The sequence below is a fragment of the Triturus cristatus genome, chromosome 7, assembly GCF_964204655.1.
Source record: "Triturus cristatus chromosome 7, aTriCri1.1, whole genome shotgun sequence".
In the NCBI taxonomy this organism is placed as follows: Eukaryota; Metazoa; Chordata; class Amphibia; order Caudata; family Salamandridae; genus Triturus; species Triturus cristatus.
Genome location: NC_140590.1, coordinates 67,305,141 through 67,332,909, shown reverse-complemented (window position 1 = coordinate 67,332,909; position 27,769 = coordinate 67,305,141). Strand labels below are relative to the sequence as shown.

Genomic DNA, 27,769 nt, shown 5'->3' with positions numbered 1-27,769 from the left:
CAATAAATTAACTGCTATTAGTGGGCAGCAGCACTCATTGTGCCACCCACTAAAGTAGCCCTGTAACACATGTTTGAAGGCCTGCCACTGCAACCTGTGGTGTAGGTTTAAACTCCCACTTCAATCTGCCAAGATAAACCTTTTCCAGGCCCAAACCTTCCTTTTCAATATGTATAAGTCACCCCTAAGCTGGACCCTAAAGACCTATAGGGCAGGACTACTTTAAAAAGTAGGACAAGTATATTTAAGGTTTACTTGTCCTGAGAGTGAAAAACTCTCAAAGTTGTTTTTTCATTCTAGGAAGGCTGTCTCTCTCCCACAGACTAACACTGGGTTACCTTATTACATGTAAGAAGTGATAACCTCAGTTTGGGAGCAGATAGAGAAATGCTTCTTCACTCATTTGAGTTGTACTACAAACTACTCTTTAATGGTAACATCAGATTTAAGTCACTATTCTGAAAGCACCACTCTTAGAAGGTTGGCATTTTTCTGCCAGAGTCCAAGGTCACATGACTGTGAATGGCTTCCTGTTGTGAGTTGTGTGTTTCTCCCAGACATGGGGACAAAAGGAGCCTGTGTGTACAGGGGGTGGGTCATCCTGACAGAATGTCTGGGGAAAGTTATGCCCTGATTACACTTCGAAGACCCTACCTGCAGAACATACCAAGGATAATGACACCAGGCCTGCCCTTGTCTTTGTCCACTTCAGACAGTTTGTAGCCAAACCCAGGGGAAGAACTGACTAGAGCCAGTTTGGGAGTAGGCCAGGGATTGCCCCACACACAGAGGCTGGCAAAGATTATAGATGTGGCAGCCTCCTTTATCAGAACACTCCTGGACCTGTGGAGGAATGAGAAGAAGGACTGCCCTATTGTGTGAAGAAGGAAGGCTGAATCAGCTGGCTTTGAATCCAGGATCCCCAGAAGTGACTCCAAGGGTCAGCTGGCTGACCTCCTGTTTGAACTTCAGGGACACAACAACCTTCCAGAGGCCTTTGCTGCAACTTCCAAGCTGACCAGCAACAACTGGACCTGCTTGTGCCCTGCTGCTGGCCGCTGCTGAAGTGAGTCCTGTTGCCCAAGAAGTGCCTTCCAGCTTCTGTACCCTTCGCTGGCATCAGAGCAAACTCCTCCTGCTTCAAATTTACAAAATCTGTACTCCAGCTGAAAATCAAGAAGTTTGGGACGCCACTTCACATAAGCAACGGTCGACGTGTTTCTCACCAATGCAAAGTTCGGATGTCGAGCTGCTCTTCTCACCAAAGAGCGACAGCCCACGCCCCCACCAACACATAGCTCCCTCTAAGGCTCCTAATGTGGGTTTGGACTTTGAGAAGGTAAACACTTTACTGGACTGAACCTGGTTCCTGTATCTGGCCCGTGAACCATTACAGTAGGCCTGAACTTAATTTAGTCATTTTTGTGTTCCACCCTGACAAGGATTGTGTTTATTATTTGAGTGAGGATTCCACTCCCTCAAGTAATAATTCAATTTCTTACAGACACTAAGCTTCCTGATCTATCATCAGGTGAATCTAATTGCAATCTCTGACTCACTGCATCCAGGGAAAGTCAATGGAATAAGTGCTTCCTGACTTGCTGTCACCATGTCATATGAAGTTCACTAAGTGCACCCCGGCCTGGCTGCCACCAGAAAAGTTAATAGAAGAAGACACACCCAATCCACTGTCATCAGGAAAAACTAAAGGCACTGTGCTTGCCTTACAGGCTATCATCAGGAAACACCAGTAGCACTAAGTAGGCCCTGAACTGATGTCACTGTAGGAACATCACTGGTGTAAAGGGTCTTCTGACCTGCTGTCACCAGGGAACACCAATAATCATACCCTGACCTTCTGCCATCAGGCAGGTCCAATGGCAATGAGCAGGTCCCAACCCATTGCCAGCCTGGGAGGCCAATGGAACTGATAGCACCTCAGCCCGTTGTCACCAGGGAGCATGAACTGCACTGGAGGCCACATCGATGCACCACCACTAGGGAAAGTCAATAGCACTAAGCAGGCCTTGACCCACTGCCATACCATGATCAAGTTGTGTGGCACAATAATATCACACCCTAAAGACCACTTACAAAAATATGGTCCCACTGGGTGTGGATTTTCTTTTGTTAACAGTGTTAGAAATTGGGGTCTCTAGTTGGCAATGGCTGGCCACTGTCCAAGTAGGGACCCTTCTTCCTAAGTCAGAGTAAGAGGGCTACACCCCTTGATAACCCCTGCTCAACCCTGTGGTAATGTAGCACGACCAGCTAGGCTTATCTCAGAGGCAGTGTGTGAAGCATTTATGACCATACACAGTAACACAGTGAGAAACACTACAAAGGGACGCCACACAAGTAGTTATAAAAAATAAGTATCTTTATATATAGACTTAACACAAGACCAATAACGGTAAAAATCTACAATACTGTAAAATAGGATTACTCTTGAAATGCTGCAAAAATAGTTTAAAGTGTGCAAAGAGGAGTTCAGTTCAAAGCAGTGGTCTCTGCGACCCTTTTACTTACAAAGGGGCAGATTTATGACGACTGGCGCATCCCTGCATATCAGCAGGGATGCGCCAGTTATTATGCGCCACAGCTGCGCCACCATGGATGCGCCGCATTTATAATGCGGCGCACCATGGGGCAAAAACGGCACAGATGCGTGACGCATCTGTGCCGAAAAGTGGCGCATTGCTGGAGTTGCGTCGCAAGCGCGACGCAGCTCCAGCAATGATCTGGGGGGCCCTATCTGTACAATGCTGCGTCAATCCTTACGCCTGCTTCAAGCAGGCGCAGGGTTTTGACGCAGCATGGGCCTAAAAGCGACTGAGTGAAATCTTGTAGATTTCACTCAGCCACTTTTAGGAGGCGTTCCTGCGCAGAAACGCCCCCACCTGCCCTGGAACGCCTACATGTGGCGCAGGGCTTTACAACGTGACGCAACTGGGAGATGCGTCACGTTTGTAAATGCCGCGCACCATGGCGCAGGATTTGCGCTGCTGCTGCGTCACAAAAGTGACGCAACAGCGGTGCAAAAGTGCCGCAAGTGCAACATAAATCTGCCCCAAAGTACTTGGATTTCGTAGCAAAACAACCATAATGTCGCAAAGGAGCTGTAGTGATGATTTTCTGCACACGAGGCCAGCGATGCGTTGAATCCTTACCGCGAGCGAGGATGATGCGCCGATCTGATGCGTGCGAAGATGATGCAACAAACTTCTGCACGCTAGGCCATCGATGCGATGACTCCTTGCCGCGAAGGTGGAGACGATGCGACGATCCTGTTGCATGTGCGATCAGGTTGCGATGCAAAAAAATGGCGCTCAGCAAGGGAGCGACGATCCTGATGTGATGCGATAAAAATGGCGGACGCCCGGCATCCGCGCTGCGATGTCATGATGCGAAGATCTCGATGCAATGATCTTTGGTAAGCTAGCACTTGGCAGCCCGCAAACGTGCGATACGATGATCTTTGGGTTTTGCGAGCACTTGGCAGCCCGCAAACGTGTGATGCGATGATCTTCGGTAGCGAGCACTCAGCGGCAGCAGCGCGATGATTTTCCGTGCGCTTTCAGCTGCGGTGACTCGCAAACGGGCGTTAGCAACGATTTCAGCACTCTCTTCTCTGTAGTAGAACTAGAGGCCCTGGAACTCACAGCCAAGATGGCAGTTCTGGACTGCACACAGACTCTGCAGTGGCAGGTCTGAGACATACTTTACAAGCGGATTCTGTGGGTGGCGCAAACCAGCGCTACAGGCCCACCAGCAGCATTTGTTTTTCCAGCCCTGGGCACACACAGGCCACACTACTAGGGACTAACAGGTAAACCAACTAAGCCAACCAGGGATATACCAATTCACATGTCATGTTTACACAGGGAGCATTTGTGCTGTGGCACTGGTTGGCAGTGGCACAGCGCCCAGAGCATCTAATACCAGCAAAAAACAGAGGAGACAACAGTGAAAAATGGAAGGGAGACCCACGCCAATGGTGCCAGGTCTAACAAACAGTAATTAAGGGATTGCTTTGTACACTATATTTAAGACATGACGGATGATATTTTGACCACAATATTCTGGCACCACTCCCCCTGCACCATGTTCACCATAGAGATCAGCTCGAGCGCCACCCCAAGAGCACAAAGCAAGCTGTTGTGTCTCCCATTCCTGTATGTAATATACTGAAGTTGACCCTCCTAATGCAGATCTTTTTAAAAAAAAAACATTTTTATTGTTCTTTATTCATGAACAGGTACTGATTACAAAAATCCCAAAATCCACACAGTGAACACAGCCACGCCAACACAGAAATAACGGCATCGTAAATACACATTGCCTGCATGCCCCCCTCCTATGTACACTATAAATATATCGTTCTCATAAGTTACGCCGATGGGGAGAATGTTCATTAGTCACTCAGGTCCGGGTCCGATTCTTCGAGCGGCGGGGTACAAATATTCCCTCTGTAGGCATTCCACTTGCCCCACACCCGTGTCCATTTCTTGGGGCATTTTCTATGGATAAAAACTACCTTCTCTGCCACCATTGCTCTAGCCATGTCTCCACACCACTGCCTATGCGTGGGGACAGTCTGCGCACCCCAATGCTGAGCTATATTACGTTTAGCCAGCATCATACCCAAGGTCACCCAGTCCTGAGCCGCATGGTTGAGGTCCGTTGGCTCCCAAATGTTGAGGAGACATCGCTTGGGATCTGGGGGGACAGTAGGGCCACTAACCTGTGTGGTAGTATTCATGATAGCCTTTCAGTACTGCATAATTTTGGGGCATTCCCACAAGGTATGGTAGAAAGTACCCGGTGACCCGCAGCCCCTCAGGCACATTGGACTGTCAGCTCTTCCCACCCTGTATAGTGTCAGTCATGTGTAGTATGTTCGGTGCAGTATCTTGAGTTGTACTAGATGTAATTTGGAGGGTATTGCTACTTCTCATGGGGACACAAGTGCCTCCTGCCAGTCCGTTTCATCCAGCTCCCCCAGCTCAGCCTGCCACTTCTCACGGAGGGCGATCGTAGGATCCCGCCAGTTATTAATTATTTTCTTATACGCCAAGGAAATGGCCTTTTTGGTCAGGTGTCCTGTCAGTAGTCTGTCCTCAAGTGGTGAGGACTCGGGGAGGTCGGTGCCAGGTGGAATAGCTTTTGTGAGCGCATGTTTGATCTGTAGGTAGCGATAGTGTTCCGTTGAAGCCATCTTGTAGGTTTCTTGCAATTGGGAGAACAAAATGATCGCACCTTTCCTCCACAGGTCTCCACCCTCGATATACCTATTAGGTCCCACCTGGCAAAGCCTTTGCTATTACAGAGTCTTCCTAAGCGCCGGGAGGTCCAAAGTGGTGTATGTTGCATTAAGACCCCCTCCCAGCCTAGCGCTCGGAGCACCGTGAACCAAACATGGACAGTGTGTGCAGTGGGTCCCATTAGTGTGTGTTTATGAGATTTGTTATATAGTGCACCCAAAACGTCCTCAGTCCCGAGAGTGTGTATATCCATACAAAACGCGGGTTCGTCCTGTGGGGCATGAATCCACTGGTTTACCACAGTAAGCTGCGAGACCCAATGGTATGTTTTGATATTGGATTTTGCGATTCCGCCGTCGTACCAGCCCCGTACCAATTTAAGCTAGGAGATGACTAACTTCAGCGTCAATCGCTTTAAAGTAGGAGTGAGAGACCGGGAATGGAGTGTTCTGCAGGGCGTATAGAAACCTGGGGAGTGCCATCATTTTGAACAGGGTGGCTCGACCCAAGAGAGTCAGCGGTAGAGAGTGCCAATGTTTAACGTCACGCCAGAGTCTTTTCAGGGGCTCCGAGAGGTTCTTTTCAATGAATTGTGCAGGTAGGGAAGTGATATATATTCCTAGGTATTTCAACCCTTTGTCCATAACTTGTAGCGGGCATTCTTGCGGCAACTGCGGAGGCGGGCCACTAAGCACATAAAGAACAGACTTGGCCGAGTTTATAGTGTAGCCGAAAACCCTACCGTAGGATGCGCAAGTGTCCAAGAGACTAACGATTGATCTTCAGGGGGGATGCCATATAGAGGAGGATGTCGTCCGCATATAGGGAAATGCGATCCTCCCATCCCTCCGTCCATTTTAGCCCGCGTATGATGGGATCCCTCCTAATCCAGGCCGCTAACGGTTCCAATACTAAAGCAAACAGAAGGGAAGATAGCGGACAGCCCTGCCTTGTCCCGCGACCTAGGGGAAAGTCCGCAGAGACTTGCCGATTTACCACCACATGTGCCAGAGGTTGTGTGTAAAGAAGGTGGATCCAGGCACAACATTTGGGCCCAAAACCCAAGTGCTGTAGCACTGTAAAAAGAAAGGGCCATTCAACTAGATCGAAAGCCATACGTGCATCCAAGGAGAGTATAACCGCCTCTTCCTGGATAGTGGGGATGGGGGCCATTACACTATGAAGTCATCTTAGGTTGAGCGCTGTATTGCGGCCCGGCATTAAAACCTGATTGGTCCAGGTGCACTAGGGTTGTAAGGTATGGTTGGAGCCTAGCGGCCAGCGCCTTTGCTAATATTTTGGCTTCTGCATAAAGCAGCGAAATTGGTCGATATGATGAGCAGTCCTGAGGGGGTTTGCCGGGCTTTGGAATTGCTACGATTGACGCAATGCGCTGATCTCTAGGCCGAGCTCCCGCCTCAAGCCTAGCTTCATACATTTTGAGTAGATGGGGTGCAAGTATAATTGCAGCTTTTTTGTAGAGTTCAACGGTGATGCCATTCGGTCCTAGAGCTTTCCCTGATTGGAGCCCACTTATGGCCAGTGTTAGTTCATCTGGTGTCAGGTCTGCCTCCAGGGCCTGACCCTTGTGTGGCATGAGTTTGGGCATCTGAATGTTGTGGAGGAATGCAAGATTCTCCTCCAGTGTGGCTGTGGACTCTGGAGTGTAGATTGTCTCATACTGAGTTGCAAACGCTTTTACTATTTCCTGCGGGTCTGTGATAACCCGCGCGGTGTGCGAGTTTAATTGCGGCACCCAGCGACTTGTGCACTCCCTCCTGTCCAGCCAAGTTAAAAGCTTGCTGGCTTTGTCGCCAACTTCATAGATATTGTGCTGTGTTTTGGTGACTTTGGCCTTAGCCTCCTCCCACATGTAGTCTCTGTACTCCTGTTTTACTAGGCTGAGTTTATGAGTTGTAGCATCGTTGGGATCTAAGGAGTGTTCGGTTTCAGCTTGGCTCACTGCCTGTTCAAGGGTCTGCACCTGTTGCACTGTGTCACATTTGTGAGAGGAAATTAAAGATATTGCTTGCCCACGCAGGACGGTTTTATAGACCTCCCATAGGGTCGTCGGGGAAGCAACTGAGTGTTCATTTTCCTGGAAGTATTGTCTCGTGGTGCTGTGCAGGCCGTTCCAAATAGCTGGGTCATTCAAAAAACCCGGGTATGTGGGATATATGCGTCGCCTCCCCGAGAAGTGAGATGTGTATTTTATCATAACAGGGGAATGATCAAAGATACCTCTGGGGAGGTGTAAAACCTCTGACACTCCCTCCAAGGCATATGAGAGTGGAAGGATATAGCCTATCCTGGAAGAACTATTAATGGGCATCCGAGTGGGAGGTGTACTGTCGTTCCTGAGGGAAACGCAGGTGCCAAATGTCTATCAGGCCAAAGGGCGTCAAGGAACTCAGCCAGAACAACCTGAGCCCCGCAGTGTTCCCTAGGGGGCTGTCTGTCAAGTGTAACGTTTAAGATATTGCAGTTCCAGACCCCTTTTTATCCTGTCAGATAATCTATTTACAATCCAGGATATAATTACAAAAGGGGGGCCCAGCGTATCAAGGGTCTCGGATTGTGCTTGCATGAGGTCGGTCAAGTCATCCCCTCACGTCAGTGGGTGTATCAATGACCCTGGACCATGGAGGGCCATGCGATATGGTTAGCGAGCACAAACTGTGTATAGACTTAAGCAGCATTCGGTGTACCTGTGTGAAAAAACTGAACATGAACTGGTCCTCACCCCCCACTCCCTTCCATGCCTCCCTGCAAGACGGACACATAACTACCCACCACCCCAACTTCGCAGAGTGCTTAGTCCCCATTAACTTGTACTTGGGTGCAGGGGGAGAGTAGTCCAGTGATCACACCGAGCCATCTCCTTGGTCAATACCATAGCTGTGCGCTCAGTTCCATCCAAGTTTAGAAAGGAATGCATCAGTGTCTGGGCGCCCGGTGGACAGCCATGCCGGGCGTACCAGGTCAGGGATGGTCGGTCAAAAAATACGCACTGATGAGGTTGAGTCTCAGTACTTTCTCCTCAGCTGCCTGCAACATTGATGCAAGCCAGGAGCAGGAGTGGTCAATGTGTCCTCATTTTTCGGTCTCCGGCTGAGTGGAGTCAGTCGTGTAGCCTGTGTCTCTTGAGCCCTGCGGTGACACTTCCTGCAGACATTGATGTTGAAGTTGATTCTTGCTTGTTCGTCACGGCCCCAAAGCCTGTCTCCATCCCTCCAGCCAGTTTTGGGCCTCCTCGAGCATCTCAAAGAACCATGTTTTACCATCCGCCACCACTCGCAACTTTGCAGGGAAGAGCATTGAGTAGGCGAGTTCTCGGCGCCGGAGTTCCTTCTTCACCTCTAGAAAGCTTTGTCATTGTTTGGTGACCGCTGCCGTGTAGTCCAGGAAGAATGAAGTGACAGAGTTCTCTAAGCGCAGCGGGGGGCCACTTGCGCCGTTTGTCACGGACGTTAAAGATGCGGGCTAGTATGGGCCTGGGGGGGGCCCTTGGTCTGGGTCTGCGGCCCGGTACTCGATGGGCTCTTTCCACCGAGAAAAAACTGGAGAGTCCTCGAGCCTGGAGAAGGGTTTTGATAGGATCTGCAACAAATAAATCCATTGCGGGACCCCCCTTTACTTTCTAGCACGCCTATAATTCGGACATTATTGTGTCGGGAGCCGCCTTCCTGTCTCAGCAGAAAGGGTTGTCGCGGTATTTTTTACTTCGGTCACTCTCGTGGCCATTTTCTGGAAGTTGGCTCTCAGGAGCGAGATATCTGTTGAAATCGATCCTACGGTGGCCTGGACATTGTTAAGGGTGGACATTATATCCTGCAGTGTGACCTCCGCCTGGCCCTCGGGCGTCTGGGTCTTTTCTTGTGTGGCGTTCCGTTCTGCCAGGTCTGGCTGGTCTTTGGCATTAGCGTACTTGTCAAACTTTAGTTGTTGTGCCGTGCAGTGGCCCCGGCCCCCCATGGTGGCCAGTCCGCAGGGGCGTCTCGGGGGTGGAGTGGGTCGCATATGTGGCAGTAGTCACCGCTGCCTGACTTTGTGACTGTAAGTCACGCGCGGCCTTTTGGGTTTCCTGCCACGTGTCCCCAGGTGCGGTAAGAGGTGGTGTCTCCGCAGTGACCGGACCCAAATGGGGAGCAGACGAGGCGGGCCAGTGATTAATTTCCAAGCACTTTCACTACGCAGCAAGGACCTCCAGAGTTCAAGTACTTCAGATACCAGTCACGGGCAGTGGATGCCCCCGCTGCGCAGCTTCTCCCACCTCTATTGTAGCTGGCTTTCGGCAATTCCACTACTCTGGCAGCCAAGGTGCAGCCACGCCACACCAATGTCTCTGAGCACCGCTGGGGCCCGAAGTGCGTCTTAACTATGGCAGGCCCGGCGCGACAACACCCACGCTGCTGCTGTGGATCCGGGCATGCTCCCGATGGTGTTTTGCAGAAGGTCGAGGTCCTCTGCAGGTTGTCACGGCAGGGGGGGGCACTCCACCAAATGTGCCGCAGTGTGCTCACCCCTCCACCACTGCCACAGATCAGGGGTCTTGCTGTGCAAATGTCACACTCACAGACCAAGTGCAGTGTGGGCTCCCCACTGTATCCTCCGGCCCATCCTCCGCACTCCCCACAGGTCCCAGAGAGTGAACCACAGCAGTGCTGTGCCACACCATGCCTTGAATCACCAAACTGCCCAATCCTGCTCTGCACAGTGTTGCGAAGAGCGCTCAAACGGCCCACCGCCACCCTATGGGTGTTGCCGTCTCGTGTCCTCCGATGGATCTCAGTGCCACTCTAGGTCCCGGTCTCACTCTCTGGCTCAGGCCGCGTCTCGGAGATAAGAAGCAGAGTACCCACACTTCACTTCTCGGGTCTCAAAAAAGGATCAAGGGGTGCCCCAGTACTTCCCACGCATGGATCGTGGCATCTCGTTGCGTTGCTTGGATGGATTATGTGACGGATCGTTGGGGATGTTGGTCAGATCCCGGAGTCTCTCTAGGTAGCGGTCATTAAGGTTGGCTGCTAGCCACGCCCCTCCCTAATGCAGATCTTGCTTGCAGCCTTACACCTTAGGACCCTCCACAAATGGGGATAGCCTTGTTCCATCCACAATTAATGAACCGCTCTCTGACTCCCCTCAACACAAGGCACTGAAAACTAAAAAGGCACTACCGTCTTGAACCTGAATAAACGCTACACTGTCAGATACCTATACATCATAATCTACCATTTCACAAAAAAAAGCTGATGCTTTCTAACCAAAAAACTATCTTAAACATGAATTCCATCCCATAAGACTAACAATCTAGAGTCAGGTCACGCTGCAACACTGAATCAGCAAGCATCCTAGTCGTGGATGGCTCCCTTCTCATCATAGAAGAGGGCACATGTCTGTGGCACCTCTCAGCCATCTGAGCTTCTTTACCAAGCAGGTATTACAATGCAGTCACCATAACAATGTGTTGTAATACCATGCATGGTTTTTACAAGGCATGCCTTTACCATGCATTTTAGTGGTGTTGTCTGATATATATTTTCACTGAAAGAACCAAAGGTTAAAGTTAGGCTCAGATTGTAGAGGCACAAAACAACAGACGTTCAGCAGTTATAGTTACCCGAGCTAACTATAACATATGCACCGCAATGCACTGCTTATGATCTCACATATTACATCACTCATGACATGGTCAGTGACATCACTGATGCCATCTCAAATGACATCACTGATTATATCATTCAGTGAGTATAAGTGTTTCATAAACATTTCTGAGACTTAAAGATATATGTTAAGCTACTGCATAAGTTCAATTACTATTGTTTCTGTAAAAGTAATTAGTCATACTATTTCTAATATATGTATTCTGAGTCTGTGTGTCTCTCTGTATCAGTGTGTGAATGGCTATATAGGTGTATGAGTGGGTGTGGGAGTGGCTGTATGGGTTAGTCAGTGGCTGGGTGAGTGGCTAAATGGCTGTGTGAGTGGCTGCATGGGTGAGTGACTGGGTGTATGAGTGGCTCAATGGGCGAGTAAGTGGGTGTGTGAGTGGCCATTTGGCTGTGTGAATGGGAGTATGAGTGGCTGTATAGGTGAGTGGCTGCGTGTGTAAGTGGCTGTATGGGTGAGTGAGTAGATGTTTGAGTGTGTGTATAAGTAAATGAGTGGATGTGTGAGTGGATGAATTGGAGAGTGAGTGTGTGTGAGTGGTTGTATGGATGTGTGAATGGGTATCTAAATGGTTGTGCTGCTGTGTGAGTGGCCGCATGAGTGACTGTATGGTATGGGTGAATAATTGTTTTTTGTTAGTGGCTGTATGGGTAAAAGAGTGACTGTGGAAGTGACTGTATGGGAGGGTGTTTGTGTGAGTGGCTGAATAGGTAACTGAGTGGGTGTGTGAGTGAGTGTAAGGGTAAGTGAGTGGCTATATGAGTGGTTGTATGGGTCTGCGAATGGGTATATGAACGGCTGTGTGGGTGTCTGAGTTGGTGTGTGAGTAGTTGTATGGGTGTTTGAGTGAGTGTGTGAGTGAGTGGTTCTGTGGATGATGTGATCAGTGATGTCATTTGAGATGTCATCAGTGATGTCACCGACCATGTCACGAGTGATCCCCTGTCCAACGATGCCTGTCACAAACAGATTCCTGCTCGTGGAATGCTTTTGCGCAATGGTCCATGAGCAGGAATAACACTAGGGAAGGTCAGTGGGGGTAGGCCCTTGTGGCATTGGCCAGTCCCCACTCCAGGGGACGCATTTATTTTAAAACAAATGTGTTTAGTTTCCCTGGTGGGCACCACCCCGGGGATGTACGTGAGTCTGTGAATGTCTGGGAGGGTCTATGAGTGGGTGTGTCAGTGTCAGAATGGCTCTGTGAGTGGGTCTGTGAGTGTGTGAGGGTGAGTGAGACTGTCTCAACAGGTCTGTGAGTAAGTGTGTGAGTGTCTGAGTGGATCTGTGAGTGGGTGTGAGAGTGTCTGAGTGTGTCTGGGACTGGGTGTGAGAGTGTCTGAGTGGATCTCAGAGTGGGTGTGTGAGTGTGAGTGGGTCTGTGAGGGACTTCATAAGTGACTGAGTGGATCTATGAATGTGAGTATGAGTGTCTGTGTGAGTCTGAGAGTGCCTAAGTGGGTTTGAGAGTGGGTGCATTGGTGTCTGAGTGAGTGTGTGTCTATATATTTTTTGCAGAATCCGCAAATCCATTGCATTGGTACACGGGGGCATGCTGAGCATCTCAGAGGATCTGAGAATATTTGCACGCAAAACAAAAATGATCTGGGGTATTTTCAATTTACCCAGCCATGGACCATTTCCTGATACATAAAATGGTGGCCGCAACTTTTTAGTCAGGTTGTGGCCAGCCAATCGCTGCATTGCTTTTGGCTCGTAATTTCGCGAGCCACTCCGGTAGATATATATATTTATTTTTTCCTTTAATATCTCAAAAACTATTAAATGGATTTACACCAAATCACAAAAAGCACGCTTTCTGGACCAAGATATAGATTTATGTCAAATTTGGTGTAATTCCGTTCAGTGTTTCGGGCTGTAGTCGTGTCAAAACTCTCTATAGGAATTAACATGGAAAACACAATTGTTTTGCCCCCCCTTTCATGGCCCCCACTTGATAGATCACCCCGAAAATTTGCATGCAAACTGGAAACAGTAAGGCACTTCTTTTGTGAAAATGTCATCAAAATTCATCAAACGGCGCCGAAGTTATAAGCAAGTCAGAAAATGCTTTTCCTATGGAAACTAGGCCCTAACTATAACTACTTGCTGGCGACTTCCATATATATAAGCTCTTTTTCTTCGAAAACAGCACTCACGGGAGCAGTTGCTTTCAATTTATTAGCAAGGCAACAGCAAACAACAGACGCATTTCGTATTGCGCCTTCCTCGGTGTTACTCATCACACCGGAAGCAGTCATTTAAAAGCAATTTCATTAAACAACAATATTGTAAAAAGACAACTTTTCGCTGCGGAAGGGGAGCACCATTTTGGAATGGTTTCACTTGCAAATACTAAAAGAGCTTATATGTTCGATATTCATGAAAACTGCTCAATCAAATGGAAATCCAAATTGCATTCCAATTCACATAACAAATATATTTCATTATGTTGCGCCGTACATCGACAAAGGCTGCTACCCCATAAATCTGCATTTTACAATCAGTATGATTTCTATTCCTATCATCTAGCCGTGTATCGGCAATGCCAATTTTAATGTCATAATAGTTGCCACTAATCATTTTCAAATGATGCTAATAAATTGAAAGCAACTGCCCCGGAGAGTGCTGTTTTCTTTAACAAGTTGAAGAAAAGGAGCTTTCATTACATTTCGGCGGAATCTCCCCCCGCGATACCAGCACCCGCCCGTGAGTGCTCCGTGCAATATATATATATATATATATATATACATATATAATTCAGTGAAAAAACCATAGGTTTCACACATGTTATAGTTAGCTGGAAATTTTACTGATAAAAAACCAATGAAATTCCCCCGTTCTAGTTAGTGCAGGCAACTATAACTCACGCGACCGCAATCCTCTGCTGATGCTAATACTGTATTTAGACACTTATTTGCCCATGTCTTCTTCCATTAAATTTTAGCTATACATATATTACAAATATTTTTTTTTCATAAAGACACATATGTCATCAGCAGAGGATTGCGGTCGCGTGAGTTATAGTTGCCTGCACTAACTAGAACGGGGGAATTTCATTGGTTTTTTATCAGTAAAATTTCCAGCTAACTATAACATGTGTGAAACCTATGGTTTTTTCACTGAATTTGCAAGGTTTTTTAAATGCTAATTCCTAACTATAACGTGTGTGAAACCTATGGTTTTTTCAGTGAATTTGTACGTTTTTTTAAATGCTAAGTTACTTTACGCCATTCGTGGCGTGCGCGCCCACTTAACGCAGTTCGTTCCGTGCGCGCACGGTGCGCGAAGCGCACCGTGCGTGCACAGTGAGCACGCGGTGCACTTCGCGCACCGCGCGCCCACTTTACGCAGTTAGTGCCGTGCACGCACGGTGGGCACGCGGTGCGCTACGTGCACCGCGTGCCCACGTTACGCTAGATGGGCCATGTACGCACGATGCGCTTCGCGCACCGTGCGCACATGGAGGACATATGATGCGCTCCGTTGTGAAAGGTAATATTTTAATTTTTCACATCTGTAATATGCCATGCACAAATGGTGCCCTTCGGCCACCATTTGCACACGGGGTGGGGAGAGTATGGATAATTTTTTTTTTGTTATTAATTTTTACCGTACGCGTACGGTAAGCGTAATCGGCGAAATAATCGAAAAAATTAAAATTCCGTTTTTGGCCTTGTGGGGTCTTTGAGGACTCCGTCAACATGGCTGGGTGCTTAGGAGCTGTCTAAACAGCCCCTTTACATGTTTTTGGCCTTTGTTTTTTAAGCCCCTCTCAGACTGCGAGAGAGAAAATGGCGGCCGCCGCTTCCTGGTTTTGACCGATTCGAATGTTTACTAAGATCTAACAGCCAATCAGAATCGCGCTCGCGCACGTCACCGTACGCGTACGGTAAGCGCACCGTAAGCGCACCGTAAGCTGGCTCAGATATATATATTGATTTAAAGGCTATTTTCTCAGAATCTACTGAACAGATTTACACCAAACCTACAAAAGGCACTTCCTTGACCTGAGGACTACCTCTCTGCCAAATTTCAAGTAATTCTGTTCAGCCGTTCGGGCTGTAGCTTGGACTAAAGGTCCTATGGAAAAATGCATGGGGAAAACGCGTTTTGGGACCCCCTTTTATCTCAGCCCCCGCTCAACGAATCCCCCCGAGACTTTCAGGGTAGGAGCGGAGCGTAGCGCCCCATTAGTTTTGAAAATTTCGCGAGGATTCGTCGACCGGCGCCAAAGTTATTCCAAATAGAATGTTGCGGTTTTCCTATGGAAACAGGGTCCTAACTATAACTACCTACTGGCGACCGCCAGTAGGTAATATATATATATATGTAAAGAAAACCCTCTTGCTTCACAACAAAAAGGTAGGAGTCGCACTCGGGATTGCAGGAAAAGAAAAGCTTAATGACTTATATATATGTATGGATATATATATATACATATTCACTGAAAAAACCATAGGTTTCACACACGTTATAGTTAGGAATTAGCATTTAAAAAACCTTGCAAATTCAGTGAAAAAACCATAGGTTTCACACATGTTATAGTTAGCTGGAAATTTTACTGATAAAAAACCAATGAAATTCCCCCGTTATAGTTAGTGCAGGCAACTATAACTCACGCGACCGCAATCCTCTGCTGATGACATATGTGTCTTTATGAAAAAAAAATATTTGTAATATATGTATAGCTAAAATTTAATGGAAGAAGACATGGGCAAATAAGTGTCTAAATACAGTATTAGCATCAGCAGAAGATTGCGGTCGCGTGAGTTATAGTTGCCTGCACTAACTATAACGGGGGAATTTCATTGGTTTTTTATCAGTAAAATTTCCAGCTAACTATAACATGTGTGAAACCTATGGTTTTTTCACTGAATTTGCAAGGTTTTTTAAATGCTAATTCCTAACTATAACGTGTGTGAAACCTATGGTTTTTTCAGTGAATTTGTACGTTTTTTTAAATGCTAAGTTACTTTACGCCATTCGTGGCGTGCGCGCCCACTTAACGCAGTTCGTTCCATGCGCGCACGGTGCGCTTTGCGCACCGCGCGCCCACTTTACGCAGTTAGTGCCGTGCACGCACGGTGGGCACGCGGTGCGCTACGCGCACCGCGTGCCCACGTTACGCTAGATGGGCCATGTACGCACGATGCGCTTGGCGCACCGTGCGCACATGGAGGACATATGATGCGCTTCGTTGTGAAAGGTAATATTTTAATTTTTCACGCCTGCCTCATGGAAGGTGTAAGACTGACGCAGGCCCATTCAACATGGGACTTGCCCATGGGTGATGACCCATTGCTGGAGCTGCATCACTTTTGTGACACACTCCAGCAATGCGTCATTTTTGCGCCTACAGATATGTGAGAAATACTGACGTATCTGTAACTCCTTGCGACATGATGCTGCACACTGTAAATATGACGCATTATTAGTTTCGCAAGGAAGGCGCAATGAAAAGTGACTCATCACTGTTTTGTCGCCGCGATGCATCAATTTTGATAAACAAATGGACTGGACAATAGTAAACAAGTTTTGCACCTTTCTCTGCATCACGCTCTGTATGTTCACATCTATTTAATAATTAGTATGCACTGCATGCACCAGCAGTCAGGATTGTAACACACGCTTGTAGTAATAAAGCATTGCTTCCCAGTTTCTTCGTCATGAATAAGCTGTATACGGCCTTTCCCTATGCAGAAGTAATATTAATTCATTTTATGTAGTGCTTCATATATTATGAATCATTATTTCTTTTAGCGCTGCAATGTCCAGTTCTCGCTCTTACCTTATTTGCTAGCTCTCCGTGAGACTAAGGGCTGTATTTACGAGAACTGTGGCGCAGGGCAGCACAGCATGCTACCTTGCGGCGCTCCCCTGCGCATGCGCTGTATTTCAGCTGTACGGTGCATACCTGTCCTTCTCCCTGCACTGGCGCTGTTTCGGTTTTAATATTTGAGCAGGCCTGTGAGCAGGACATGGCAGGCTCAGGAAGGCATATGATAATAAGGCCCTAATATTTGGGGGGGATAGGGGGGGGTGGAAGGCGAGGTTGAGGGAGCTAAAGAAGGGGGGCCCATAGCAATCGTCCATTTTGCAAATGCCTCAAATCTCCCCCACACCCCTCCTCGACCCGCCTGCGCCCCCTAGTGGTGATTATTGATCTCCTCTGCATCTTTGATAAAGGCCAGCACTGTCCAGTCATTTCACTGGACTGAACTGTGGTGTTCGATGCCATCGATCCTCAAATTATGCTGGACTTACTGAGAGACACGTTGGGAGTGGGGGGACCGTATTGACACATTTTTAATAATACCCCAAGCTGCGAAAAGTGGTGCTTTTATCTCTGATCCCAGCCTGACTGCTTGTAGAGTCCAATCTCAGCATCCGCCCTCTTCAATCCCTCTATGCTGAAGCAATGGGTGATTTATTATTTTTTGAAACATTCATTTATTTATTTAGAAGCAATACAAGAAAGAAGTCATTGAGAACAGTGGGCTACGTGAGGGAGACAGATATTCCCTTAGCACATTCCAGAGCCTTGAAGACACAGCAAGAAGATATAGAAAGTAAAAAAACCACAACAGTACAACCCCTGGTTGGGGGCAGGGGGGAGAGGAAGGTGGGGTAAGGATGGTGGAATGGGTGAAATCGTCGAAGAATTCTTAAGGACATTTGCGTATGTTATCAGTACACCGATGAGACCTATATCTGCCTTGAATTAGGGTCTCCTGAATCCTTCTCAAGATTAAGGGGCAGATGTACAAGCCCCCATCGCCAAGGGAACGTCGCTTTTTATGACGTTGTGGTGGTGATAGGGGCTTGGCCTTATCTACATGACAGCGTTAAGCCACTTAACATGGCTGAAAGCTGCCTTGTAGATAAGACCCCTTTTTACGCTATGGTTAGCGTAAAAGCGGTGGGCAGTGTGTGTTGCAGTAGGCGTTCCACCTCAAAACCCATTGATTTTAACGCTGCCCCCTAAGTACAAGGCAGCGTACATAGGAGGCAGCGCCAAAGGGAAAACCTGGTCTTAAACAGGCGAAACGGGTAGAAATGCTTAATTTCTCCTCGTTTTTGCTTTTTCCATGTGTGCTGCCTTGTGCAGCACAAATAGAATCAGCAAATTGCCATTGATTGGTTATGTGCAGGAAGGTGACCCTTCCTGCACATAAACAATCTTAAAAAAGAATGCTATTTTGTGACTTTCATGTGTGCTGCATTAAGCAACACACAGAAAAGTGACAAAATGACATTTAAAGATTGTTTATGTACAGGAAGGGGAACCTTCCTGTACATAAACAATCTTTCCCCTGCACGCAGACACCCTTGTACTATGGTGCAAGGGTGCCTGCGTTGGTGCTACACTGCTAAGTGTAGCGCCAGCGCAGGGTGAACGCAAGGCTGCACCATATCGTTCTAAAGATGGTGCAGCCTTGTGTTTCTGAAGTGGCGGAGTGAGGCATTAAGCCATGACGGCTACCGCCTCACTCCACCACTTCCTTGAACATATGCCCCTAAATCTTCCCTGCCTTGCATCCACATATGTATGGAACACGAACACCTAGGGGGCAGATTTACAAGCCCCTTGCAACACTTTTGTGCTGTCGTTGCATCACTTTGTGACGCAGCGGTGGCGTAAGCACTGTGACCAATTTACAACGAGACGCATCTAAGGAGATGCGTCACGTTGCAAAGCCCTGCGTCACATTATACCTGCGTCAGGTATAATGTATGCAGGGTGGGCATTTCCACGCAGGAAAGCCTCGTAGAAGTGATGCAAGGAAATCTACAACATTTCACTGCGACAATACTAGGATGCCACTGCGTCCACACCTTACGCCTGCTTGAAGCAGGCATTGCAGTGACGCAGTGTGTTAGGAATAGGCCTCCCATGCATTGCTGGAGTTGCGCCGTGCTTTTGACACGACTCCAGCAATGCATGACTTTTGGGCCAACAGATGCGGATCTGTCAATCCTTGCGCCATGGTGAGCCGTATTGTAAATACGGCGTATCCATGGTGGCGCAAGGGTTACCCACACAGGCGCAAGGAAACTGATGCATCTCTACAGATGTGACAGTTTGCCCCCAAAACTGACGCATCTGTAGAGAGTCGTCAGTTTATCAAGTTTATCTATCCCACCAACCATATCTACTTCTCAAGTTATATATCTATCTTACCACCCATCTCAACTTCTCAAGTTACTGTATATCTATCCCACCAACTATGTCTATTGCTCAAGTTATTGTATATCTATTTCACCACCCATCTCTACTTTTCAAGTTATTGTATATCTACCGTACCACCCATCTCCACTTCTCATGTTATTATATATATATATATATCTTACCACCCATCTCTACTTATCAGGTTACTGTATATCTAGCCTACCACCCATCTCTACTTCTCAAATTATTGTATATCTATTTCACCACCCATCGCTACTTCTCAAGTTATTTTATATCTATCCTACCACCCATCTCTACTTCTCAAGTTATTGTATATCTATTTCACCACCCATCTCTACTTCTCAATGTATTTTATATCTATCCTACCACCCATCTTTACTACTCATTTTATTGTATATCTATCCCATCACCCATCTCTACTTCTTAAGTTATTGTATACAGATCCCACCAACCTTCTCTACTTCTAAAGTTGTTGTATATCTATCTTACCACCCATCTCTACTTCTCAAGTTATTTATATCTATCCTACCAACCACCTCAGCTATTTCACTTCTGTCTGTAAAGATAGCAATTCTATCTCTCATCAATTGAGAGTCCAGGCATTTCCGAGAGCTTCTGACTGTTCTTTTTCATTGATCTCTTCTACCTTGCTTATTTATAATGCCACTGTTATATTATATCTGTGTATGTTGTTTAGTACAATGCACTACTTGCCTGCTGAACATTTAGCGCTCAGGTCCTGAACACATACAATATGTTCTTAACACTATAGCTGCAATATCTACCTGGTCCCATATCGCTGTGTAATCGTGCTGCTCCCTCATATCTTCTGGATTAAATAGGATGCCACTGGTCAACTCATTTCTATGGCCTTGATTTCTGAATATGCTCTGCAGGTCTCTGCTTGGTGGACAGGCTTCTTTTTCATTATCTCTGCTGACTTCTCTGACAACTGTGTTATTGAATCAACATCCGAATAAATAAAAACTAAGGGGAAAGGTCTTATCCATGTATTGACGGAGCTTCTGACAAGAGCTGCCAAATCTTGCCAAGTATCCGGCAGTTACAAGAGTTCATGAGGGAACTCACACCTACCACCTCACTCGCTATATGAACCCTAAGAAATATACATTTCACATCCTCAGTCTCTCCACCCACCACAAGGGCCTGCTCCTGTATCTACCTCCGTGGACACCACCCACCACAAGAGCCTTCGCCTGTATCTACATCTGTGGACACCACCCACCACAAGAGTCTGCTCCTGTATCTACCTCCAAGGACTCCACCCACCACAATAGCCCACTCCTGTATCTACATCCAGGGACACCACCCACCACAAGAGCCCACTCCTGTATCTACCTCCAAGGACACCACCCAGCACAAGAGCCCACTCCTGTATCTACCTCCAAGGACACCACCCGCCACAAGAGCCCATTCCTGTATCTACCTCCAAGGACACCACCCACCACAAGAGCCCACTCCTGTATCTACCTCCATGGACAACACCCACCACAAGAATCTGCTCCTGTATCTACCTCCAAGGGCACTACCCACCACAAGAGCCTGCTCCTGTATCTACCTTCAAGGACACCACCCACCACAAGAGCCTGCTCCTGTATCTACCTTCAAGGACACCACCCACCACAAGAGCCTGCTCCTGTATCTACCTCCATGGACATCATCCACCACAAGAGCCTGCTCCTGTATCTACCTCCAAGGACACCACCGACCACAAGATCACACTCCTGTATCTACCTCCAAGGACACCACCCACCACAAGAGCCCTCTCCTGCATCTACCTTTAAGGAAACCACCTCTGACAAGAGGCTGCCCCATGTATTTACCTCCATGGACACCAGCCACCACAAGAGCCTGCTCCTGTATCTACCTCCAAGGGCACTACCCACCACAAGAGCCTGCTCCTGTATCTACCTTCAAGGACACCACCCACCACAAGAGCCCACTCTTGTGTCTACCTCCAAGGACATCACCCACCCCAAGAGACCACTCCTGTATATACCTCCAAGAACATGACCCACCACAAGAGCCTGCTCATGTGTCTACCTCCAAGGACACCACCCACCACATCTCCCTTATCTACCTTCAAGGACACCGCCCACCACAAGAGCCCGCCCCTGTATCTACCTCCAAGGACACACCCACCACAAACCCACTTCTGTATCTACCTCCAAGGACACCACCAATCACAAGAGCACACTCCTGTATCTACCTCCAAGGACACTAGCCACCACATGACCCTGATCCTGTATCTACCTCCAAGGACATCACACGCCACATGAACCAGCTCCTGTATCTACCTGCAAGGACACCACCCACCACAAGAGTCTGCTCCTGTATCTACCTCCAAGGACAACACCCGCCACAAACCCTCTCCTGTATCTACCTCCAAGGACACCACCCACCACATGAGTCAGCTCCCTTATCTACCTGCTAGGACACCGCCCACAACAAGAGCCCGCTCCTGTATCTACCTCCAAGGACAACACCCACCACAAACCCGCTCCTGTATCTACCTCCAAGTACACCAGCCACCACAAGAGCCTGCTCCGGTATGTACCTCCAAGGACACCACCCAGCAAAATAATCTGCTGCTGTATCTACCTTCCAGGACACCACCCACCACAAGAGCCCGCACCTGTATTTACCTTCATGGACACCACCAATCACAAGAGCACACTCCTGTATCTACCTCCAAGGACACTACCCACCACAAGAGCCTTCTCCTGTATCTACCTTCAAGGACAACACCCACCACAAGAGCCTGCTCCTGTATCTACCTCCATGGAAATCATCCACCACAAGAGCCTGCTCCTGCATCTACCTTTAAGGAAACCACCTCTGACAAGAGGCTGCCCCATGTATTTACCTCCATGGACACCAACCACCAAAAGAGCCCACTCTTGTGTCTACCTCCAAGGACACCACCCTCCCCAAGAGACCACTCCTGTAGATACCTCCAAGAACATGACCCACCACAAGAGCCTGCTCCTGTGTCTACCTCCAAGGACACCAACCACCACATGAGCCATCTCCCTTATCTACCTCCAAGGACACCGCCCACCACAAGAGCCCGCTCCTGTATCTACCTCCAAGGACAACACCCACCACAAACCTGCTTCTGTATCTACCTCCACGGACACCACCAATCACAAGAGCACACTCCTGTATCTACCTCCAAGGACACTAGCCACCACACGACCCTGATCCTGTATCTACCTCCAAGGACATCACACGCCACATGAGCCAGCTCCTGTATCTACCTGCAAGGACACCACCCACCACAAGATTCTGCTCCTGTATCTACCTCCAAGGACAATACCCACCACGAACCCTCTCCTGCATCTACCTCCAAGGACACCACCAACCACAAGAGTCTGATCCTTTACCTCCATCGACACCCCCCACCACAAGAGTCTGCTCCTGTATCTACCTCCAAGGACAACACCCACCACAAGCCCTCTCCTGTATCTACCTCCAAAGACACCACCAACCACAAGAGCACACTCCTGTTTCTACCCCCAAGGACACCACCCACCACAAGAGCCTGCTCCTGTATCTACCTTCAGGGACACCACCCAACACAAGAGCCTGCTTCTGTATCTACCTCGAAAGACACCACCCACCACAAAGGCCCACTCCTGGATATACCTCCAAGGAGGGCGCTCCCCAAGAGCCTGTCCCTTGCGTACCTTGTGGGATGCAACCGCCTAGAGCAGTCCACTTCCTTACCTACCTCCAGAACATCAGCCACCAGTGGAGCCCACGCCTGTACCTACCTCCAGGTACACCACCCAGGGCATCACCAGTGTTGCTACCAGCAGATCCGCCACTGCCAGGCTGACAATGAGGTAGTTGGTGGTCGTCTGAAGGGCTTTCTCCCGGGACACTGCCATGCACACTAACATGTTTCCAAAGACGATGAGGAAGATTAGCAGCACCAGAAGCATAGCATAGAAGTTGTATATGTGTCGGGTGTTCCACTCAGATGGTGGTTGGCCTCCAGTCTCATTTGCTGCCACCAGGGTTAGGTTGCTGCTCCAATCATGGCTACTATTTTGGATCACTATGCTGATGGCATCCATCTTGGGGCATCCAGTGCCATCTCAGTAATGACCTGTACTCAAAAGAGTTGAGAAAGATATTAAGATACATTGATGGCCAACATCTTGGAACAGCCAATGCATTTCAGTATTGACATTCACACAGAGGAACCACAATTATTAGTAGAACAACTATTCCTTGAAAGATCAAAGGATGCAATCTAGTCCCACAGTTCTTAACCTTTTGACTTGTGTGCCCCCCTCCCAAAAACCTGCACATAATCGTTACATGAATCCGGGGACTGTCACCGAATAATTATTAGATTCTGGGGACCCCATTGAGTAACATTCCTTGAAGGAGCTGACCCAGGCCAAAACAGTTTGATGATTTGCACCTCAAAACGACACACAAAAATACAAATAAAAGCATTCACCATTAAAATACACAAATGATGAAATATTGAATAAACCAAATATTTAAAAAATCGACGTTTTAATTTAAAATGTAAAAGTATTTCATTTTGTAAGCAGACCACCTGAGTAGGGAGTTTGGACCCCAGGGCTCCATGGACCACAGTTTAAGAACCACAGATAAAGCGTACTAGATCATTAACACAATTTTCTCTGTAGATCCCCGCAGACCATCATTCCAAATAGCTAGATACAGCCGGGTGCCGGCTCCTGTTTGCACAGGGATTGGAGTGACGAGCTGTGTGATAATCATCAGCCAGGTGTGCAGTCAGTGCTCCACGCGGCTCCATATTTGCAAACTGATGCCTTGGGCCCAACGCGTCAGCTTGTAGAGGTCTGCGTCACATTGTTCCTGCGCCAGGTATAATGTATGCAGGGTAGGCATTCCCACGTCAACAGTGCCATAGAGCTGATGCAGTCACTCTACGAATTCACTACTTCAAAATCCCTGCACCTTCTGAAAGCAGGCGTAAGAATTGACACAGGGATTTTAACACGGGACTCGCCGCAGTGTTCTGACGCATCGCTGGAGTTGCATCAGTCTTACAGCCAACTCCAGCGATGTCACTTTAGTTCCAGAGACTCTTTTGGGATGTGTTTGTTAGGGCGCGCTCATGCTTTTTTCAGTGGAGCGGTAGCCTGGTTAGGTAATTTGGGGGTCATCACCGATCCCTCTCTTGCTCTGGTGTGAGATAGGCCGAGTTATTGAGAAGGAGCTGAGCTCACATTTTGAGAACCACCAGGTGAGCCTCACACTATACCATGCCCTAAATAACGTACTGAAACAGTGGTGGCTCCTCCGGCTAAGGAGAAGGAGCGTCGCCCTACTGACTTCAATAGGAAACATAACATGATAATAACATATTGGGCCCGATTCACAGAACTAACTTAAGACAAAATCCTAAACTTACTACCATTTTGGTATTCACAGAAGGCACTTACTCATTTTGGTATTCACAGAAGGCACTTAGTCATTTCGGTATTCACAGAAGTTAGGAGTCCTAACTTTAAGACTCCTAAATGCCTTCTGTGAATACCGAAAGTCTTAAAATTAGGATTTTTCTCAGTTTAGGAGTAGTAAAGTTAGGACTCCTAACTTTAGGACTCCTGAATGCCTTCTGTGAATACCGAAAGTCTCAAAATTAGGATTTTTCTCTATTTAGTAGTAGTAAAGTTAGGACTCCTAACTTTAGGACTCCTAAATGCCTTCTCTGAATACCGAAAGTCTTAAAATTAGGATTTTTCTCAGTTTATGAGTAGTAAAGTTAGGACTCCTAACTTTAGTACTCCTAAATTGAGAAAAATCCTAATTTTAAGACTTTCGGTATTCACAGAAGGCATTTAGGAATCCTAACTTTAGGACTCTTAACTTCTGTGAATACCGAAATGAGTAAGTGCCTTCTGTGAATACCAAAATGGTAGTAAGTTTAGGATTTTGTCTTAAATTAGTTCTGTGAAACGAGCCCATTGTTATTATCATTTTATTTCTCCTTTTGAAATGACGGGCTCTCAGGGTGGGGCTGGCCAGAGCACGTAGAGGAGTGGTTTGCACTCAAGTGCGCATGACTGCTTGGCCGGCCCCAAACAGTACTGCACACTTTGCATCTTCCCCACAGCCTGGTGAGGAACATGCAAAGCCTCCCAGTACACGTCAGCGTGCCGTGGTTCGGAGCTCAGACCAATCACAGCGTTGCATTGCAGCGTTGTGATTGGCTATGGGGAGCCTGGGAGCCTGGATGCTTCCTGCTCCTTCCTGCATCCAGCAGAGACAGCAAGAAGAGTACGTAGAAGAGGCGGCAGACGGCTGGCCCAGGTAGGTGTTTTTTTGTTATTTATTTCCGTCCTGCAACCCGCCGCCTCTGCCCACCCACTCCTGAGCAGTAGCAGCCTCTAATGTGCTAACATTTACTGGTGAGCACCCACCCCACCACCCATACTATAAACATCTTCCCACCTCTGTATCTCCACCCCCAACTTCTCACATTAACAATAAAACTTTAAAATATGTTCATGTACTATCATTTTCATTACATAATGTGTATTTGTAAAGCACACGTTCACCCAGAGGTCTCTTGGCGCAGAATAACAAATGTTTATTGTTACCCAACTCAATGTTGCTCATTTTATCTACCTAAGATGGATGAAAGGCTGAGTGGACCCGCTGGGATTTGAACCTGTGACCATGAGGTCAAACACAGGCCCCTGGAATCAACGCATTAGCCCACTGAGCCACCAGACACAGCTCTCACTTTTGTCCCCTGCCTCCTCACTGTCTAGCCTGACCGACCCAGGACCAGGCCCACCAGGAGCAGCCCGTGCAGGTAAGAGCAGTGGAGTGGGGTGGAGAGGGAGTCAACTAACGGCGACGAGGGAAAATGTATTTAAAAAAAGAAAGCCACTTACCTTGCGCTCGCGGTTCGCCGAGTTGGCGATGCTGCGAGTGCAAGGTAAGTCGACTCCCTCCCCACCCGTATCACCGCTCTTACCTGCACAGGCCGCTCCTGAGGCCTACCTGTTTTTAAAATATTGTTTGTGAGTTTATAATTGCAAATCTGAAACAGAACATGTCCTGTTTATGCCTAGCATAGGCATTCAAAACAGAGGGTCCCTTCCAGGGTAGCGTGCTTATTCCACCACTGTCACAGCTAGGGAACCTAGCCCCTGGCCCCTCAGACAGCTTTATCCTATACAGCAAAATGCAGTTTGTATATTCTGTGTCAAGTTTGAAACATCTGGTATTCAAGAGGGAGCATGGATTTGCCCCAGAGTATGTTCATATAGAGACCATTGCACAGGGGCCACCCAACCACTCCTGTATGGTCCTCCCGCTGCCCTCTCCTTCATACCTAGGCCCATATATGTACATATACAGACACACGCGTGGGTGTCTTATGTATGGGGTCTTCCATCTGACTTGGCCTCCATGCTGGGGGCCATACTGTCCCACACTGCCCACTCAGTGATAGCAGAAACCACCACCTCTCCCACTTGTGTGCCCAGTTATGGCTGCGGTTTCTGCTGTCTTCCCGAACACTTGCCAGCCATTAACTCTTGCTTGGTGCAAGTCTGGCCTTCCATGTCATGGTGATATTTCGTGTGGCCAGCACCAGGGTTAAATCTATGAGTCTGCACACCTAGGACCATATCAGGGAAAGGGTACACTGTTCCTGTTTGCACAATGGCGTACCTTTAAACAGGCGGGCCAGGCGCAAACAGGGACAGTGTGCCCTATTACAATGAACAAGAAAATGCCAATGCTGAAACCTTATTCTATCTAATTTTTCAATGCATCGCCATGAGTTTAAACAAAGTGACCACTAGAAAATGTTCTCCTCAATTATAGAATATATCACAATTTATTATACCAAAGAAACAATTTAATGGATTTATTCGAAAGTCAGTACAACATTTTTTTTGCATATCAACTGGATCTTACAAATCACTATTCAACAACTCTCTCAAACTATCACACATTCCACATTTTTCTGTAGTTGATTCACACTCAATATTCACACTTACTCGCAATCACTCCAGCAACCAAACAACCATTCTTCTTTTCTTTCACATCCCAAAACTCTACATAAAAAAAAAATTATTTACACATAATATTACAAGCAAGACCTACGGTGCATGAATTTAAACAATTTCTATCAGAATCACAAGTAATTCCAACATCAATAAACACTCAAATAGGTCAAGAAACAAAAGACAGGTCGAAGCGTTTCGAACACCCCAATTCAATTGTAGGATGTTCTCCTCAGGACCAACAAGCTTAATTTCTTTCAATAGATCAGCCGATCTATTTGTCTGCTGGAAATATGACTCACTCTTCGTGGAGGTGAACAGCACAAACAGACTCCAACCGGGGAAGAACACACCAACTTGCTCAACCCGTATAGCAACCCGAAGCTGCTGCTTGCCAACGTTCGTTGGACGCTATTTCTTCAACGTGCTCCCTTTTGTGGTATAAATCTCAATGATTCCACTTTTCTCTTAAGTTGCACTAGGGAGTGGACTCTTCATTTTTCCGTGTATTCAACCATCGGCACGCGTCTTATTGTGCTGTTCACCGCCACAAAGAGAGGGGGCCCGATTCACAGAACAAACTTAAG

The 27,769-nt window shown here is 47.6% G+C and overlaps 1 protein-coding gene across 1 annotated transcript in view; it reads right to left on the bottom strand.

Moving 5' to 3' along the window:
• Positions 1-27,769, bottom strand: part of LOC146808836 (D(2)-like dopamine receptor) — a 224,237-nt gene that overhangs the window by 87,557 nt on the left and 108,911 nt on the right. The window contains exon 2 of the mRNA XM_085614242.1: positions 22,923-23,260. Coding sequence (XP_085470368.1) covers positions 22,923-23,228 — 306 coding nt within the window. The 5' untranslated portion in view covers positions 23,229-23,260. The remainder of the gene's footprint in view (positions 1-22,922; positions 23,261-27,769) is intronic.